General features: G+C 48.9%; 1 protein-coding gene across 1 annotated transcript in view; it reads right to left on the bottom strand.

Annotated features, from left to right (window-relative positions):
• GALNT17 (polypeptide N-acetylgalactosaminyltransferase 17) overlaps positions 1-5,649 on the bottom strand; it is a 428,470-nt gene extending 422,821 nt beyond the window's left edge. Inside the window, exon 1 of the mRNA XM_086376802.1 lies at positions 5,027-5,649. Coding sequence (XP_086232928.1) covers positions 5,027-5,264 — 238 coding nt within the window. The 5' untranslated portion in view covers positions 5,265-5,649. The remainder of the gene's footprint in view (positions 1-5,026) is intronic.
• Positions 5,650-18,201: the final 12,552 nt, after the last annotated feature.

Below are 18,201 nucleotides of genomic sequence, written 5' to 3'. Positions count from 1 at the left end.
TCTAGCGCCCTTTAATCAGGGTCTGGTGAATGACCAGGGGTGGCCTCAAGATGGTGCAGGCAAGATGACAGAGACAAGATGAATACCTCACACTCACTCTACCCAGCTAAGGCTTTCCAACTCCTTCCTCCAACTACACCCACCCCACATAATCCAGTCTTTACAGAGTCAAGGTTATTTCCTCTGTGGTTACCATTTACCTCCCAAAACTAGCTTCCACCCAACTAATCAAACCAATAAACCTTTTTGCCCACATGACATACAGGGTGTTATGACAGATGCTGAAGGATGGGCATGGTATTAAATAGTTCAAAATATGGTTCAAGTCCTCAAAACACCTGCAGTCCAGTTCTGAACTCAAAAGGCAAAGCCACCGAGGCACTAGAGTCAAAGCCATGGGTGCCATGGACATGGGCAAGAAAGCTTCAAGCAACCTGGTGCAGGAAGAGCTCAGACCGTGGGAGTTGGCACAACCTACCGCCCCCAGGGAGTGACCTGGAGTCAAGCTTTAAAGGACACATGAATGTAGAAAGCGGGCGGGGAGAGCAAACCACCTGAAACACAGAAGATGCAACCCTCAGACAAATGCAGGGCTATTTCAGCAAGTGGATCAGCCTGGCTGGAGGAGGCAGAAGCACTGGGCCAGGGTGGGAACGTGGGCTGACAGTGGTCGGCCTTGACCATCAGCCTCTAGGCTTGATCACGGTTCCTCAGGAAACACAAAACTCCTGGAAGGTCTTGGGCCCTTTGCAAGCAGTGCTTTCCATGCAGACAGCCAGAGTCCCGAAAAGGAGGGTGAGAGAACAGAGGCTGGGGCTTGTGTTAAAGGGCACTACAGCAGCAGTTAAGGGGGCAGCAGTGGGTGCCCAATGGTAAAGATGGAAGGGCAGGTGTCAGAGAGGGTCTGGAGGGGAGAGGACAAAATCATCTCAGTGTGCTTTTCCCTCCATTTCAGCTTTTCCACTTTCCCTTTAGAGTGTCCTTCTCAGCCTGCATTAAGAAAAACAAAGCAATAACAGCCTGCAACCACTTTTCAAAAGACAAGCACTAAGAGTTTTAGCAGAGAAGCCCCGTTATGAGGAAGTCTGGATCACCCCTGGCATCCCCAGCCCAGAGGGGCCCTTACAGGACACCCAAGAAACTGTTTCCAGGGTGAGAGGACACTACAGATGGCTGTGCTGTGTCTCCTGCTTGAACTTCATAAGAGACCCCAGGAAAGGTCTGAGAAACCTGAACATCATTAAATCACCAGCTCCCACTTGGTGCCCAAGGGGCTGGGCCCCTCCTGTGTGCCCAGTGCTTGGCTCTCTTGAGCCCTCTATTAATTCCCAAGCAATAAGGAGCACCAAGGTCAAGGTTTCCTTGTTCTCCTTCAGTAGCAAGGAGTGGAGACGCTGCAGCACAGGTAGACACAGGAATCCAAGTCCCATCTCAGCACCCTCCCACCGCAGCAGAAGACCTCGGCAGGCCTACAGAATCAACAGGTGGGATGCGCTTTACCCAAAACATGCACAGGCAGAGGATGGAGTGCTGTGAGTGGGGTGGAGAGAGGGAAGGTCACTGCAAATTACACTTGTCAGCCAGAAAGATAACATCTATCTAATTGCAGCTTGAATTCCTGGCTTGTTCAGGAAAAGCTCGAAACCCAGTCTTCCTGCCTGCTTCCCCTCAGAGGCTGCAAGTCAAGAAAACTCTTCTTCCTAACCCAGGCAACCAGTCCCCCGTGGTGGACATCCCCACGCTCCCAGGAAATCGCTTACAGGGCAGAAGAGCACACAGGGAAAGAAGCCAGGACCCCAGTTCATCTGAAGCAAACTCTTAGCTTTCCGGAAGTCCTCACTCTCCCACCAACAGGCAAGTGGGTTTTCCTCTTTGCTCTGCCTGGCATAGGCAGCAGAGGGTTCTGGGTCATGGTTCAGGCCACAGACTTGCCAGAGATACAGTCTCAGACCCCCTCAACCCAAAGCTACTGAATCAGAGACTCTGTGGGTGGGGCCTAGAAATCTACCTCTTAAAAGGCCCTCCATGTGACTCTAAGTTCAGTTCAGTTCAGTTCAGTCGATCAGTTGTGTCGGACTCTTTGTGACCCCATGGACAGCAGCACGTCAGGCTTCCCTGTCCATCACCAACTCCTGGAGCTTACCCAAACTCATGTCCATAGAGTCGGTGATGCCATCCAACCATCTCATCCTCTGAGACGAGAACCAACTATCTCATCCTCTGTTGTCCCCTTCTCCTCCTGCCTTCCATCCTTCCCAGCATCAGGGTCTTTTCCAATGAGTCAGTTCTTCACATTAGGTGGCCAAAGTATTGGTGTTTTGTGACTCTGAGGCACACCTAAGATTGGGACTTCCTTGGCAGTCCAGTGGTTAAGACTTCACCTTCCAATGCAAGGGGTGCAGGTTTGATCCCTGTTCGGGGAGCTAAGCGCTCATATACCTTGCAGCCAAAAAACCAAAATATAAAACAGAAGCGGTATTGTAACAAATTCTTTATTGTTTGGACCATTAAAAATGGTCCACATTAAAAAAAGAAAAAGATTAAGACAAGCCAGTGAAGCAGCTAAGAACCTCAATTCTGGAACCAGACTATGCCAGTTCTGTCAGAACTTAAATTCCCAGTTCTGTCACCCTCTAGTTGGGTGATTATGAGCAAGTTACTTAAAGGGCAGTGTTAGTTGCTCAGTTGTATCCAACTCTTTGCAACTCCATGGACTGTAGCCCACTGGGCTATATGGAATTCTCCAGGCCAGAATACTGCAGTGGGTAGCCATTTCCTTCTCCAGGGGATTTTCCCAACCCAGGGATCAAACCCCGGTCTCCTGCATCACAGGCAGATTCTTTACGGTCTGAGCCACCAGGGATTACTCCCCTAAAAGGGGAGTATCAGCACCTATCCTTAGTGTTGCTGGAAAGACCAAATGAGTCCTAGTGTGTCCGTGGCACTTCGTAAATACCGCTTAGCATTTTATTATTGCTATTTGGGGCACTGATGGGGTGTATATCATATTCTGTTACCTAATTGAAATGATTTGTGTCCTTGGGTACAGCCTGACACTTAAGGGAGCCAGATATCTTGTGCGCTCTTTTGAGTCCTATGGATCAGTCTATGGCCTGGATCTGTGTAAAATAATAAGGACCATCCCATAAGCATCCAGTTCCTCCAGAAATGAATTGCGGGCTTTTGTTTCATTCTGTGCCTTGGTTCTTGGACATACAGGAGAAGAGCTCCCACCAGACGCCCGCAGACAACACCTACAGCTGGTCCACACCTACAGCCAGGCCCTGCTGTCTGCTGGAGGTCAGTGGGATTGCAGCATCCCACTGCATGTACAAGTTCAAGGATTCCCCTGGATATTTGTTGAGTGATATCAAGAAGCTCAAGGGGTCCTTTCAGAGGATGCTTGCAAATCTGACCCCATCCCATCTGGAAGGACCCAGAAGGGATCATTGAAAAGTGGGAAGAAGACAGTATGGTGACATTCTTCTCCCTGCCTGCCACCGGGCTGGTCTCTAGCTCCAACTGCAGGGAGGACAGTGGTTGAGCTGAGCCAGGTCTTACTAACATCATCAAAGTGAAGACTCCCTATAATTAGGAGGAGACATTCGATGGAAGCTGTCAAAAACACAGGCTCTCTGGTCAGCCAGACCCGGGGTTCTGACTCCAGACTCTGCCACTTATCAGCAGCAGGACCTCAGGCAACTTAGTTAACTAACCTCTCCAAAACTTCTTGTCTTATTTCTGATATGGGAAATGGAAAGAACCACACTGAACTGATGTGAACACTGAATGAGATAATGCACTTGTAACCTCTTGGCACTGTGTCTGGCACACAGTAAGAATTTCACCGATAATTATGATCATTATCTTTATGACTATCAGTAGCTCTGGCATTGGAGCTGCCCGGGTGGCTCCAGTGGTAAAGAACCGGCCTGACAATGCAGGAGATATAAGAAACACGGGTTCAATTCCTCCGTTGCGAAGATCCTCAGGAGGAGGGCATGGCAACCCACTCCAGTATTCTGGCCTGGATAATCCCAGGCACAGAGGAGCCTAGTGGGTTACAGTCCATGGGGTTGCAAAAGTCGGACAGGACTGAAGCGACTTAGCACACCCAGCTCTGGAATTACCATAAGAACTTGAGTTAGAAGCTTAGGAAGGGAGATGGCAGCCTTGAATCTGCCTTGGATACCAGTCATGTGGACCTTGGAGAGCTGCCCATACTCTAGTGTAATATTCTGACCTTGGGGGCAACAAATGTCCAATGATCCATCAGCTCCTGGACCAGATGTGACCAGGGGGTGTGAAAAGTCTCCCTCTCCACCTGAAACAGTGAGAACGTTTTAGCTGGGACAGATCCTGATAACTATCACTGATTGGATGGCACACCTCTCTTCGCTACATTCCTTAAAAACCTGCTTCCCCTACACACCGCGAACTTTAACAATTGCCCTCAGGCAGCTCTCAGGGAGAATCCGGAAGTTTTTAATAGCAGCTTCACCGAAGCAGAGCCGGGAAGGGAGGGGTCCTCGTTACTAGCTGAACAGGCTGCCTCCTAGAGAGATAACATTCCTCCAGCGCACTACCGAAGCGCGTTAGCTCCAGATCTAAGGCCTCGACTTTTGCAGACGTTTAAGCCCGCCAAAGGCCCCTCCCTGTCCGACCCCACCAAAGGCTAAGCTGTAAGAGCTATTTCCTCCCTTAAGTCGCCTGCGCCTCTAGTCCCATTCGGCCGCGCGTCTAGTTTCCGCACTTGGGGCCAACTGGCCAGGTAATGATTCCTGCACGCGGAGACCTGGAGCCAGCTGTGCTGACGTGTTTCCACGATAAAAGCAAACTTGCAGCTGGAGCACGGAAAAGCCGGGAATTCTTTCCAGCAGCCCCGGCCTCCTGGCCGAGACGGGGCAGGAAGAGTAAAAGGGAGCGCGCGGGAGCCACTAGGTCTGCCTCCCGCCCCGCGCGCAGGGCCCCCGGGGGTGGACCGGATGCCCACGCTGAACCCCGTGGCATCCGCGTGCGTCCTTACCGTTTAGTTGCCGGTAGACAATGTCCTCGAGCAGCGAGAGGCGCTTCAGGACCGCATCCTGGATGGGGCTGGCGCTGTGCGCGCTGATGTTAGCGGCCTCGGCCCGCGGCCGAATCTCATGGAAGGAGTCTCCGCTGCGCACCGAGATGGGCCGGCACTTGGCCAAGAAGAGCACGAAGCCGGCCACCGCGATCAAGTTCAACACCAAGAGCACTTTGACTCTTCTCAGTGAAGCCATCAAACACGCCCAGCCGGCCCTCGCCCCGGACCCGCGCCCCTTCGGGCTCCGGCGAGGCGCGGGGCAGCCGGGGGCCGTGCGTGCGAGCCAAGCGCTCCGGACGGCTGGCGAGGATACCAGCCGCTCCCGGCCCCACGGCGCGGAGGCTCGGGCAGCGGAGACGGTTAGGAGGTCCGGGCCGTCGCGGGGAGAGCGAGATGGCTCACGTGGAAGCCCTCGGTCTGCAGAAGTGCTCCCCCAGATGCCTACTCGGTCCTCGGCGCGCGGCCCCTACCAGTCGCCTCGGCTTCTCGGCGAGGGGCCGGGGGTCTCTCCTCTGCACCAGCAAGTGGTTCGCCGCTGGACCTCCGGCCGCCGGGAGCCGGGCTGAGGACACGGGGGCCGGCAGGCGGGGCTGCCCCGGCGCCGCGGCGGGAGCGGCACGCAGGTGTCGGGCTCAGGGTTCGTGGCCCGCCCGCGGAGGTGCGCACCGCGCCTCCGGCCGCACAGCCACTACCCTAGTCCTCAGGCAGCCGTCGCGGCGCGCCGGCCGCGGTCTTCAGCCGAGGACCGGCTCCCCGGGGCGGGCGCCTTTGTTACGCTCACCGACCCGTTCCATCACGCAGGGCTGAGGAACAGCCCGTGGCCAGCGCCCGCATCGTCGCGGCTCCGCAGTCACGCTCAAGTCTCAATTACTCTTAAAGTGGGGGCAGCACTAGGGGGCGGGCGAAGGGGCAGAGCGCGACGTCCTCTCCGCCCCCTCGCGCCCGGGGACACCCCACCCCGCCGCCAAACTCACCAGCGCGCACAGCGCCGCGGGCTCCCGGACACGTTCCAAGTCCTGAGCCCACGCAGTGAGCCTTCGGGGCCTGCCGGTCACGCCGGCCTCTCTCCGAGCTGGCGCGTCGGGAGGCTAGGCGGAAGGCGGAGTCGGACCTCAAAAGTCACAGCAGTTCTGTACCCTCCTCCACGAACGTCGCGGGGAGCGCGGCGGGGAGGGACGCGCGCCGGCGCACCCTCCGCTCGCCAGAACCGGCAGCGCCTGCCGCTCTTCCCGCGCCCCGAGGAGCCAAACGCCGTCTTCTAATTGGTGGACGCAATGTTACCGCCGCTGCGGCAGGGAGAGCCCACACAGCCCCGGGGCGCGAGAGCCCGGAGGGGACGCGCAGGTGGCGGCAGAAGGCGGGGCGCGGCCCGAGGGGGCCCGGCTGCAGCGCCAGCTCCTCCTCCGGCCCTCCTGGCCACCCCTCTCCCCGCGAGCCAGTCGGCCGCCGCCGCCCGCAGGCTGCCGGGCGCACAGCTCCTCGGCTCGCCGGCTTGTGCGCGCGCACCCTGAAAGGGTGGGGGCGCCGGGGGAGTGCGGGCCGCGCGGGATGGGGGCCGTCAAGTCATGTTGACGGCTGCCCGCGTTGGAGGGACCCTTTGGTTCTCAGCACTCCCCGAGCGGGCGGGTTTGTTCCATCCCGGCTGGCGATGAAGACATCCCTTTCTGTGCGCTCGCGGCTCCGCTTTGCGTGGCCGGGAATGGCTAGAGGGAAAATCTGGCCTGGAGACTCGGATTCCGTTACTTTGGGAGCCAAACCGGGCGTTGGTGGGCTGGGTGGGTTCGCTCACCGTCCAAGCGACGGTTTCTGTGTCCAGCCCCCACCTCTATACGCATTTTATTATAAGAAGCGTATCTTGGCGACTGGATTTCCGAAATCTCTTCTTCTTGCCAAAGCCAGGAGCTCCTGATGCTGAAATTCAAAACCCCGCGCTGATCTCTTTGGTTCCTTGGGCCTGGAAAAGAACAGGCTGTCAACTAACAAAGATTACATCTGGCAGTGAAGCCCAATAAATCTGGTGGTTTCTACCTATTTCGATCTCATTAAAGTTGTTTTTGTTTTTGTTTTCATGTTACTGTTGGGGTTTTGTGATTTTTTGCTGATTTGTTGTTATTTTAAATGTTGATTTTCAACATTGAAAAGTGAGTGAAAAAATGTAACAATCTTTTAGTTCCATTCCCTTGGTACTCTTTGTCCGGATTCCATAGGTTTTGCTTTGTATAATCTACAAGAAAGTGACTACAAAACTGTTAGATGAAAAAGCCACATCAGAAGCCATAAGGGACAGTTTTTAACCTCACGTGTTGGGCACAAAAGACGTTGAGGAGGAAGAAACCCCAGTTTATTGAGAGGTTGTAAGACAGACACTGGGCCAGGCACAGTCTCTAGGTTATCTCACTGAATACCCAGTTGAGTTAGATGTTATTATAAACACACATTCAAATGGAAGCTAGCCCAGTCAAGGGAAGCTTATGCAAAAATAGGATTTGAACTTTCATTCAGCCATAGGGATGCAGGTGGGAAGGTTGAGGCAATGGGCTAAGGTGTCAGTTTAGAGCCCTAAACCTAATTCTAACTGTAACCCTGAGATTGGATGACGGAGGATGGGCTAGCGTTTTTTTTTTTTTTCAAATTTAGACAGGTGTATTGATAATTTCAGGGCTTTCCCAATGGCTCAGTGGTAAAGAATTCTCCTGCAATGTAGGAGACACCGTTTCCATCCCTGGGTTGGTAAGATCCCCTGGAGGAGGAAATGGCAACCCACTCCAGTATTCTTGCCTGGAAAAAATCCCGTGGATAAAAGAGCCTGGCAGGCTACAGTCCACGGGGTCACAAAGAGTCAAACATGACTTAGCAACTAAGCCCAAGCACGACATTGGTGATTTCACAGTGTCCTTTCACAGGCTGACAAACGGATAGAAAACTGAATCTTACATCATGCACAGATGCCCTCAGCAACTCCATATAGTGAGTCAGACAGGACAGCCCTCGTTTCTCTTCTTCCATCCAAGTTTGTTTAATCCTAGACCAGCCTCAAAACAATCTTAGCATGTGCCATTGTAAGCTACCTTGTCAATGCAGACATCTCTGGGGTTTCTGGGACACTTCTGGCAGGGTTGTCCACACTGAAAACTTGGAGGAAGGGTTTTCACACCAGTGCCAAGCAAATTCACCTAAAATTCACTCACCCCATCCCCCTCTGTTACAGAAAAGTTCTATTTCTTCTGTTGCAGAAGCTAAGAGGCCGGTAGTAAGTGGTTCTAAACTATGGTGGGTCTGATTCCCAAGCAGAAGCATATTTAGGAGTAGGATGCTGGAAGCAAAACAGAAGAAATAGCCTCAGTCAACTCATTGGAAAAGACCCTGATTCTGGGGAAAGATTGGAGGCAAAAGGAGAAGGGGACGACAGAGGATGAGATGGTTGGGATAGTATCATGGATTCAATGGACATGAACTTGGGCAAACTCCGGGAGATGATGAGAGACAGGGAGGCCTGGTGTGCTTCAGTCCATGGGGCCACAAAGAGTCCGACAGACTTAGTGACTGAACAATGACAAGAACAAAGTTTCTAGGCAAGATTTAACTCCAGTGAGATTTCTTTTCATCCCCCTAAAGCCAGAGATGTCCCTTACCCAAATTAACTGATGGTTTTAGCATGACTCTTTAAATATATATACATTTATGTATTTTTTTTTTATTTTTGGCTGCATCAGGTCTTAGTCATGGCATGCAAGATCTCTCATGGCACACAGGCTTAGTTGCCCCACAGCATGTGTGAACTTAGCTCCCCGACCAGGTATCAAACCTCCACCCTCTGCGTTGGAAGGTGGATTTTCAAGCACTGGACCACCAGGAAACCCCTTATCATCAATCTTACAGGCTTCTCCCCTCACATTGCACATGCCTCCTGGACAGCTTCTACATTTCTAAGTGACAATGGGCACTCTAGACCCATTGAGTGGCCCCCTGTCATAGGTACACCCTGAATCCTGTTACCACACAGAAGTGCTGCACTCATGCAATCCTGCAATCCTGCACTGAAATTCCATCCTGTGTCCACTGCTTTTTTACTCTCAATTCCAACCAAATAGATTCTCCAGCCACCAGCTACCTCTCTCTGCCTCCCAAGCATCTAAGCCCTTCCACCTCCACTTGAGTTCCTTCTGTATCCTTCCTGGTTATTTGAGATCTGGTCACTCATTTATTTCAAAGACAATTCCCAGGAGTGGCCACGATTCACACACACTCACAGACAGGGTCTCCCACTGCCCCCAGCCTGTCAATATCCAGGGACTTCCCCAGTGGTCCAGTGGTTAAGACTCCTCACTTCCATTGCAGGAGCATGGGTTCCATCCCTGGTCCAGCCATGAGATCCTGCATGCCAAGCAGTGCAGCAAAATCATAATAATTAAAATAAAACATTTAAAAATACCCACCTTTGAATCAGTATCACCCAGACAAGAAAGGTCACCTGAGAAAACCACATTACCCCAAAGTGTGGGGACATTACCAACTGATGGTATATAGGGTGTGTAACATGAACTGGATCCTCATTCTGCTTAAAAGAACTGTTCCATGTCCCTAATCAGCTTCTCTCCCCAGGGATGTCTAGAAGATTCCAGAAGTTTGTAAACACTCTTTATTCTGGGAGGAAACACTCATAACTTCCATCAGATTCTCAATGGTGGTCAATGACACCAAAATTTGATGAACCTGCTGGTATACATTAGATATGCAAAAAACATAAGCAGCTGAATATTTAATGTAGGCAGCTGCTTATGAAATCAGTGGTGTCAAGGCAAGCAAGGCTGATGGAGCTCTCCGGTTGCTTGCATGTCTTGATGGAAGAAAGAAAACTCTGGACTAAAGCCAACATGCTGTATGAATGTTGAACTGAAGGAACAGAACTAAATAGCTTCTGCCTGCTGAGTAAATTCTCACACCCAAAAGGAGCACACCTAGCCACTTAAACTACATACACAGAGATTAAAGGGCCCATTTACACAGCCATCAATCGCTCTGTGCCCAGAGGCTCCTGAAAGTGTGGGTGACCTCCCTCAGTCAATGACTGCCATCTGTCTACATGCCACTTGCCCCCAGTCCAGCTAGTAAAACCAACAAAATTAGACCTCAGTGGCTGTGTGGCCTGCTCATCAGGGAATGTGGGTTTCATTCCACCTGTTCCCAAGAAGCAAATCAATTCTCAACTTTAAAATAAATTTCTTGTGGATGGCTCCAAAAATCTTTCTAAGCATAAATTTCAGCTAAACTACAAATGTAAAAAAAAAAAAAAATTTAATGGAGGATAATTGTTTTATAATATTGTCCCGGTTTCTGCCACACATCACTATGAATCAGCCACATGTATACACATGTCCCCTCCCTCTTAAACCTCCCTCCCACGTCCCACCCCATCCCACCCCACCAGGCTGTCACAGAGCACTGGGTTGAGCTCCCTACGTCACACAGCATATTCCCACTGGCCATCTGTTTTGCATATGGCAATATCCATGTGGGAACATGCACAAACACTTTTAAAAGAGGCTTATTAGTATAGTTGTTTGTATAGCAAGCTGGAAGGAAGGAAGTTGATATACTTCTGTCCATAGGTCACCAAGGGTTTTGATTCCAGATATATTTTTCATTCATCAACCATGATCCAGATGACAAGCAGCTTTTCCTGGACTGTGTTACTTTTGCTTGCCTGTTAAAAACCTCTCACATCTCACCCTAATCCATCACCAAAGTTAAAAACACTTTGCCATCTAAATATCTTAATTGGTGTAATGTCTGTTCAAATCTTTGGACCATTTTTTTAAAAAAACTGAATTGTTTGTTTCCTTGTTGAGTTTTGAGATTATATATTTTGGATATAAGTCCTTTGTCAGAAAATTATTTGTAAATATTTTAGTTCTATTAATAGTGTTTTATTGAATAAGAAAGCTTTTAATTATAATACAGTCCAGTTTATCTTTAAAAAAATACTTGAAAGTTCATCAAGGAAAACCAGGGGTTCATCTTTTTCCTATAGCTTTGCCAATCTAGTTATTCTTCCAGAAGCAGAGAGGTTGAGCCCTCACTCTCATAAAAGCCTGAACATTACAGCAGATACTGGAGTTGTTATTTGACTTTTTTAAATTAAGATATAATTGGAATCCATCATTAAGTTAGGTTCAGGTGTACAACATAATTATTTGATATTTGTATATACTGTGAAATGTTCTTGCCAAGAAATCTAGTTAACATCCATCACCATAGCAAGTTACAATTTTTTTTTTATGATGAGAACTTTGAAGATCTGCTCTCTTAGCAACTCACCAATAAACAAAACAGTATCTTTGACTAAAGTCACCATGCTGGGCATTACCTTCCCATGGCATTTATCTTATAACCGGAAGTGTCTACCTTCTGACCACCTTCACTCACTTCTCCCACTAGCCCTCATGTCCGGCAACCCCCAATCTCTTCTCTGTATGATTCCAGGTTTGTGTTTTTGTTTTCAGATTTCACATTAAGAGGTTACATAGTATTTAGCTTTTCCTTATTTCATCGGAGGGGTTTTATTCTTTTGCTTATTTCCCCCCAACTTTATTGGCAGTATCAATGACAAAAGAAATTAAGAATCTAAAGTATACATTGTGATAATTTGATATTATACATTGTGGAAGGATCCTACTAGAGTTTCTTTTTTATTGTTGTCATTCTTTTGGTTGTTGTTGTTATTCCTTTTTAAGATTAATTAATTTATTTTAATTGGAGGCTAATTATTTTACAATATTGTAGTGATTACCACACACTGATGTGAATCAGCCATGGTGTACATGTGTTCCCCATCCTGAACCCCCCTCCCACCTCCCTCCCCACCCCATTCCTCAGGGTCACCCCAGTGCACCAGCCTTGAGCACCCTGCCTCATGCATCGAACCTGGACTGGAGATCTATTTCACATATGGTAATATACATGTTTCAATGCCAAAGTTTCTTTTTAAAGAAAAAGACAGACTCTATCCTTTCCTCCACTTCAAGGAGTCATAGTACAGTGGGGGAAAGACTACAATGAGGGGGATAAATAAACAGGGAGAGACCAAGCTGCTGAGTGTGCCAAGGGTCTGCATTGTGTGCCAGGCACCACATACACATCCACCTAGATTCACCACTTAGCTCTGTGAATCTATGCAAGTTAGTTAACTTTTCTGGGTCTCATATGTTTCCTCAGCTGTAAAACAGGGATAATATCCATACTGCTACCTCCTGAAGTTGCAAGGATGTGTACCTGCATGATAAGTTGCTTCAGTAATGTCTGACTCTTTGTGACCCTATGGACTGTAGCTCACCAAGCTCCTCTGTCCGTGGGGATTCTCCAGGCAAGAATACTGGAGTGGGTTGCCACACCCTCCTCGAAGGGATCTTCCCAACCCAGGGACTGAACTCTTGTCTCTTAAGTCTCCTGCATTGGCAGGTGGGTTCTTTACCATTAGCACCACTTGGGAAGCCCAGTTACAAGGATAAATATGTATAAATCACTTAGCACAGGGCTAGGCTTCACTGAAGGCTCAGATAGTGAAGAATCCGCCTGCAATGCAGGAGACCTGGGTTCGATCCCTAGGTTGGGAAGATCCCCTGAAGAAGGGCATGGCAACCCACTCCAGTATCTGATCTGGAGAATCCCCATGGACAGAGGAGCCTGGTGGGCTGCAGTCCATGGGGCTGCAAAGAGTGGACACAACTGAGCAACTAAGCACAGCACAGGCATACAGTCAACAGTATGGAAATAAACCCAGATAATTCAACTGAGGACAAGCAAAGGCTGTATATTCAATTTGCTGCTGCAAGCATCGACTGAAGAAAGAAAAATCTTCACAACCTAAACGTTGTTTTATTTGGAAGACAGAACAGAGGACTTAAGCCCAAAACGTGGCCTCTCAGACAACTCTGAGAAATTGTTCAGAAGAAGTAAGAGAGGAGCCAGTATATGTAAGAGCTTCCCTGGTGGCTCAGATGGTAAAGAGTCTGCCTACAATACAGGAGACCCTGGTTCAATCCCTGGGTTGGGAAGATCCCCTGGAGAAGGGAGCGGCTACCCACTCCAGCGCTCTTACCTGGAAAATCCCATGGACAGAGGAGCCTGGCAGGTTACAGTTCATGGGTTCGCAAAGAGCTGGACATAACTGAACGACTTCACTTTCTTTTCTTTCTTGCAACAAAGATCAGATGGTCAGAATGTCAAAAGATTACTATTAATTAAAGAAAATCAGATGTCTCAAGTTAATAAATTTAGTGTTTTTCTATGTATGGGAAGAGGCAAACGTCTGGGCTCTTTGAAATCATTCCTTTAACAGGCACCTCAGTTTTCTGGGGCCAGTATCCCATGTTCTCCCATCCTGAGTCTTCTCAGGGTGCACTGTTGGGGGCGGGGAGGGTGGCTGCAGGGGCTGATGGCTTCATGGGGGTATCCTGTTTCTATCCTGAGTTCCTCCCAGGGCTCATGGTCAGGGCAGCTGTGGTATGATGGCTTGATGGCTGCAATATCCTTTGTTTACCAGTATGGCAGGCAACTTTCTTTCACTGACAGGAGTCAGCCACCATCACTTGTGTTTGGCAGAGACTCAAAGACACTCAGAGGAGAGGGAAAGCTTTACAGTGGAAAGGAAAGGGGAAGAAGAGGCTTCGCAAATGCCCCGACTGGAGGCTGTTGGCCTGGAGAAGGTGGAGGAAGGAAGACCAGCAGTAGGGCTTCCTCTGTGATTGGTTAAGGGAACATATCTGGCTTTATTTGCTTGGCCACAAGGGCTTCCCTGGTGGCTCAGAGGTTAAACGTCTGCCTGCAATGTGGGAGACTTTGGTTTGATCCCTGGGTCGGGAAGATCCCCTGGAGAAGGAAATGGCAACCCACTCCAGTATTCTTGACTGGAGAATCCCATGGACGGAGAATCCCATGGACAGAGGAGCCTGGCGGGCTACAGTCCACAGGGTCGCAAAGAGTCGGACACGACTTCACTTTCACTTTCAAGTTGGGACCTAAGTGGAAACAAAAATCAGAGAATTGGACAGTTACTGACCAAATCCTGACCACTCTGAGTCATTGGTATCAGGTACTACATTTGGGCTCCCCAGGCTGGTTGCTGGAGGGTTTAAGGGTCAGAGTTCTATAGTCACACATGGTCAGGTCCTTGTACTTCAACCTCTCATCACCCAATAAATATTGGTTGTGCTAAGTCGCTTCAGTTGTGTCCCACTCTTTGTAACCCCATGCACTGTAGCCCCCCAGGCTCCTCTGTCTATGGGGATTCTCCAGGCAAGAATACTGGATGGAGTGGATTGCCATGCCCTCCTCCAGGGGAATCTTCCCAACTCAGGGATTGAAACCAGGTCTCCCTCATTGCAGGTGGATTCTTTACCGTCTGAGCCACCAGGGAAGCCCAAATATTGGTTGCTATTGCTGTTAGTAGTAGTAGGTAGGGGGTCCACCTGTCTGAGAGTTGTAGGCCACCCCCTCCACCCCAGCGCCTATTCCTCTGACCACGATCTCATCAGCCAGCAGCAGTGACTTCCACAGTGGGTGCATAAGACAGTCCACTAGGGCACAAAAATAAAATATTAGGACGTCTATATTAGATAAATAAAATATTAGAACGTTCATCAAACATTCATGAGAAAGAAATCTGCATGTATTGATATTGAAAATATACATGACAGTGACACATGTATATAATTTCTAAGCAATGATAAATATGGAATTCCCTAGTGGCCTAAGGGGTTAGGATTTTAGGCTCTCACAGCTGTGGTCCTAGTTCAATCCCTGGTTGGGGAACTGAAATCACATAAGCCATGTGGCCAAATATTAATTAATTACTTAAATAACGATACATATAATGGGTAAGTACATTTTGTATCTTTTCCTGGTAGGATCTGATATGAAAAAACAATCCTTGCCTACAGGCCAAGTTTCATGGCAGCCCTCAGCTTGTATTTTTCCCTAAAATGCTTCTTTCTGCCGGAAGTTAGATTCCTTTGAAAACTCAAGAGACCCTTTTAAGGCCCTTTTAGCATCCCAGTCCTCATTCCATGGAACCCGATCAGAGAGCCTGACCATATGCCACTTTTTATGGAAAAATTACCCACAAACATATCTACAAATCTACAAAGTATCTAGTCCCTGACTTATTCATTAATTGCATTTATTGAGTACTTGCTGGTGTGCCACTGCCTGCAGGGTATTCTGGACGCATATTCCCTGCCCTCAGGAAGCTTACAGTCTAGTGAAGTAGAGGCAAATAGCTAGCAAGCAAATCACGAAACCAAAATTATTCAATTGCACTTAGGAAAGGGACGTTCTGGGTTGTCCAGTGATTAATGCTTTGCCTTCCATGGCTTCCTTGGTGGCTCAGTCGGTAAAGAGTCTCCCTGCAATGCAGACCTGGGTTTGATCCCTGAGTTGGGAAGATCCCCTGGAGAAGGAAATGGCAACCCACTCCAGTATTCTTGCCTGGAGGATTCCATGGACAGAGGAGCCTGGTGGGCTACAGTCCATGCGGTCATAAAGAGTCAGACAGGACTGAGTGACTAACTTTTTCCAATTCAGGGGGTGTGGGTTTGATCCCTGGTTGAGGAGCTAAGATCTCAGATGCCTCATGGCCAAAAAAACAAAACATAAGCAGTATTGTAACAAATTCAATAAAGACTTTAAAAATGATCCATATGAAAAAATCTTAATAAGTAAATAACACTTACGTGAAACAACAAGGCCTAACGCTGGCCTTGTCAAAAGTCTTCCAGGGGACCAAGCCCAAGGAGCTGCTGGGGTAGCATGCTTCCCTCCTACATGCTGCTGGACCCGTTCTAATTCTCACTCGGGGATCCCCACACTCCTCCCGAGGACGGCTCCTTTGCTGGGAAATAGCCAGGCCCTGACATTCTTCTCAAGTGTAGATGAATCTTACCCCAGTCCTTCATATGCACAAGCCTCTATTGTATTTAAGTACATAACTTTTCTTAATTTAATTCACATTGATATCAACCAAACGAGCTGTCAGATTTCTGAGTGCAAAAAGGAGAAACTTATAGAGAAGGAGCAAGGAAGGTGACTTCTCACTGTCTGTCTGCTAAGTCCCTTCAGTCATGTCTGACTCTTTGTGACTCCATGGACTGTAGCCCACCAGGCTCCTCTGTCCATGGGATTCTCCAGGCAAGAATACTGAACGGGTGGTCATGCCCTCCTCCAGGGGATCTTCCCAACCCGGGGATGGAAGCTGCACCTCTTATGTCTCCTGCATTGGCAGGCAGGTTCTTTACCACTAGCGCCACCTGGGAAGCCTAATCTGTTCATGGCCGGCTGTTGCTATGACTAAAAGCCTTCATAGGACCAGTGCTGGCTCTGGCTGTGGGGTGAGGGTGTGAAGAAGAGGCCAAGAGACTGGGTCTTCGTGTCATGGACCACACAGATGTTGTGTGATGTTGACATGGATCAGCAGGACCTTGGCCTGAGTGGGCCAGGCAGCTCAGAAAGAACAAGAATGACCAAGGGCTGGAACCATCCATGAGACTGTGTTTGTGCTCACTCAGTCATGTCCAACTCTTCGGGACTCTGTGGACTGTGGCCCACCAGGCTTCTCTGTCCATGGATTCTCCAATTAAGAATATTAGAGTGGGTTGCCGTTTCCTCTCCGGAGGATCTTCCCGACCCAGGGATCAAACCTGCATCTCCTGCATCTGCCTGCACTGGAAGGCAGATTTTTTTTTTATCACTGAGCCTCTTGGGAAGCCCATCCATGAGAGGGGCAGCCACAAAGCCCCTCCACTCTGCAGCCCCACTCCCTGACCCGCCCCCCCCACCACTAGGCCTCATGCCAGCTCTAGTCCTACCTGGCAAGTCCTGCTCAAGTTGACAATAGCAGATGTGGTTGTTCAGGGTCACAGAAGGGCAACTAGAGGCATTTGTTCAACCACTGAGCTGCATCCTCTTTTTAAGGACTAGAATTCTGTTTTCCTTGTCCACAATCTAACCTTGACTCTCCAGAATCATCTTAAATGTGTCTGAACACTCCACAATGCCTTTCTTGTTATATATGCCAACTACAAATTGTTGTTCGTCAATCACTAAGTTGTATCTGACTCTTTGCGCCATGAACTGCAGAATGCCAGGCTCCCCTGTCCTCCACTATCTCCTGGAGTTTGCTCAAATTCATGTCTGTTGAGTCAGTAATGCTGTCTAACCATCTCGTCCTATGCCGCCGCAGTCTCCTTTTGCCTTCGATCTTTCCCAGCATCAGGGTCCTTTCCAATGAGCTGAATCTTCACAACAGGTGGCCAAATTACAGGAGCTACAAGTTGGCACTTGCCATCTACCTCTACAAGGATTAAATCATGGGCCCTTGCAGTTGCTGACCTTCAATGCCCCCGGAAAGGAGTTCAGGGTGGAGATCAGCAATAATGCACTCTTGTGCTCTGGCAAAAACTGGCAGAACAGGTCTTCAAATAGGTATTTTCAGAAGCTGATTTTATAAGCCCAAATCTTATATCTCCTTCTATCTAGAAAAGCACTAAAACCCTTCATGGTAGGACATCTGCTCCTTGTGATTAGCAGTAACCTTCTGCAAAAAAATATGTGCTTAATTGCATGCATTCCTCCTTTACTAAATCATATATATACTGACCTTCCCCCAGCTCTTTGGAAGGGTTTCTCAGAGATATCCGAGATGCAGTTTCCCAGTTTATAGTCCTCATTTTGCCCCCAATAAAAGTTTAACTCATGTTGTACATTCTGCTCCCAACCAATTCACATTGTGGCTTTTTTTTTTTCCCCCAGTCAACCTGTGTCTGCTGGTGGATAAAAAACAAGGACCTCTCTCCAGTGGGCAGTGGCTTGACCTCAGGACTAGCTCTGCTGGGTGCTTCCATGAAGTCTCTGGAGCTAACCTTGGGAACTGCAACTTCCTTTTGCTGTTATTTTGCTGAATGCAACAACTTGTTTAGAGAAAATACTCAGGAAAGCATAATTTTTAGTAGTTCATGTGGAACAGCCTAAAACACTCTGCTAGTACTTTGGAGAAGAACAAGGTTACTAGAGTTCTCATGGTGCAGGCAGAATTTCTGGAATAAGTAGTAGTTAATGGGATTTTTGTCTTAGCTATCCTT

Source organism: Bos grunniens, chromosome 25 (genome assembly GCF_055505025.1).
Source record: "Bos grunniens cultivar Pamir isolate PY7600 chromosome 25, Bosgru_T2T1.0, whole genome shotgun sequence".
NCBI lineage: Eukaryota > Metazoa > Chordata > Mammalia > Artiodactyla > Bovidae > Bos > Bos grunniens.
This window is presented reverse-complemented; position numbering and strand designations above follow the sequence as displayed.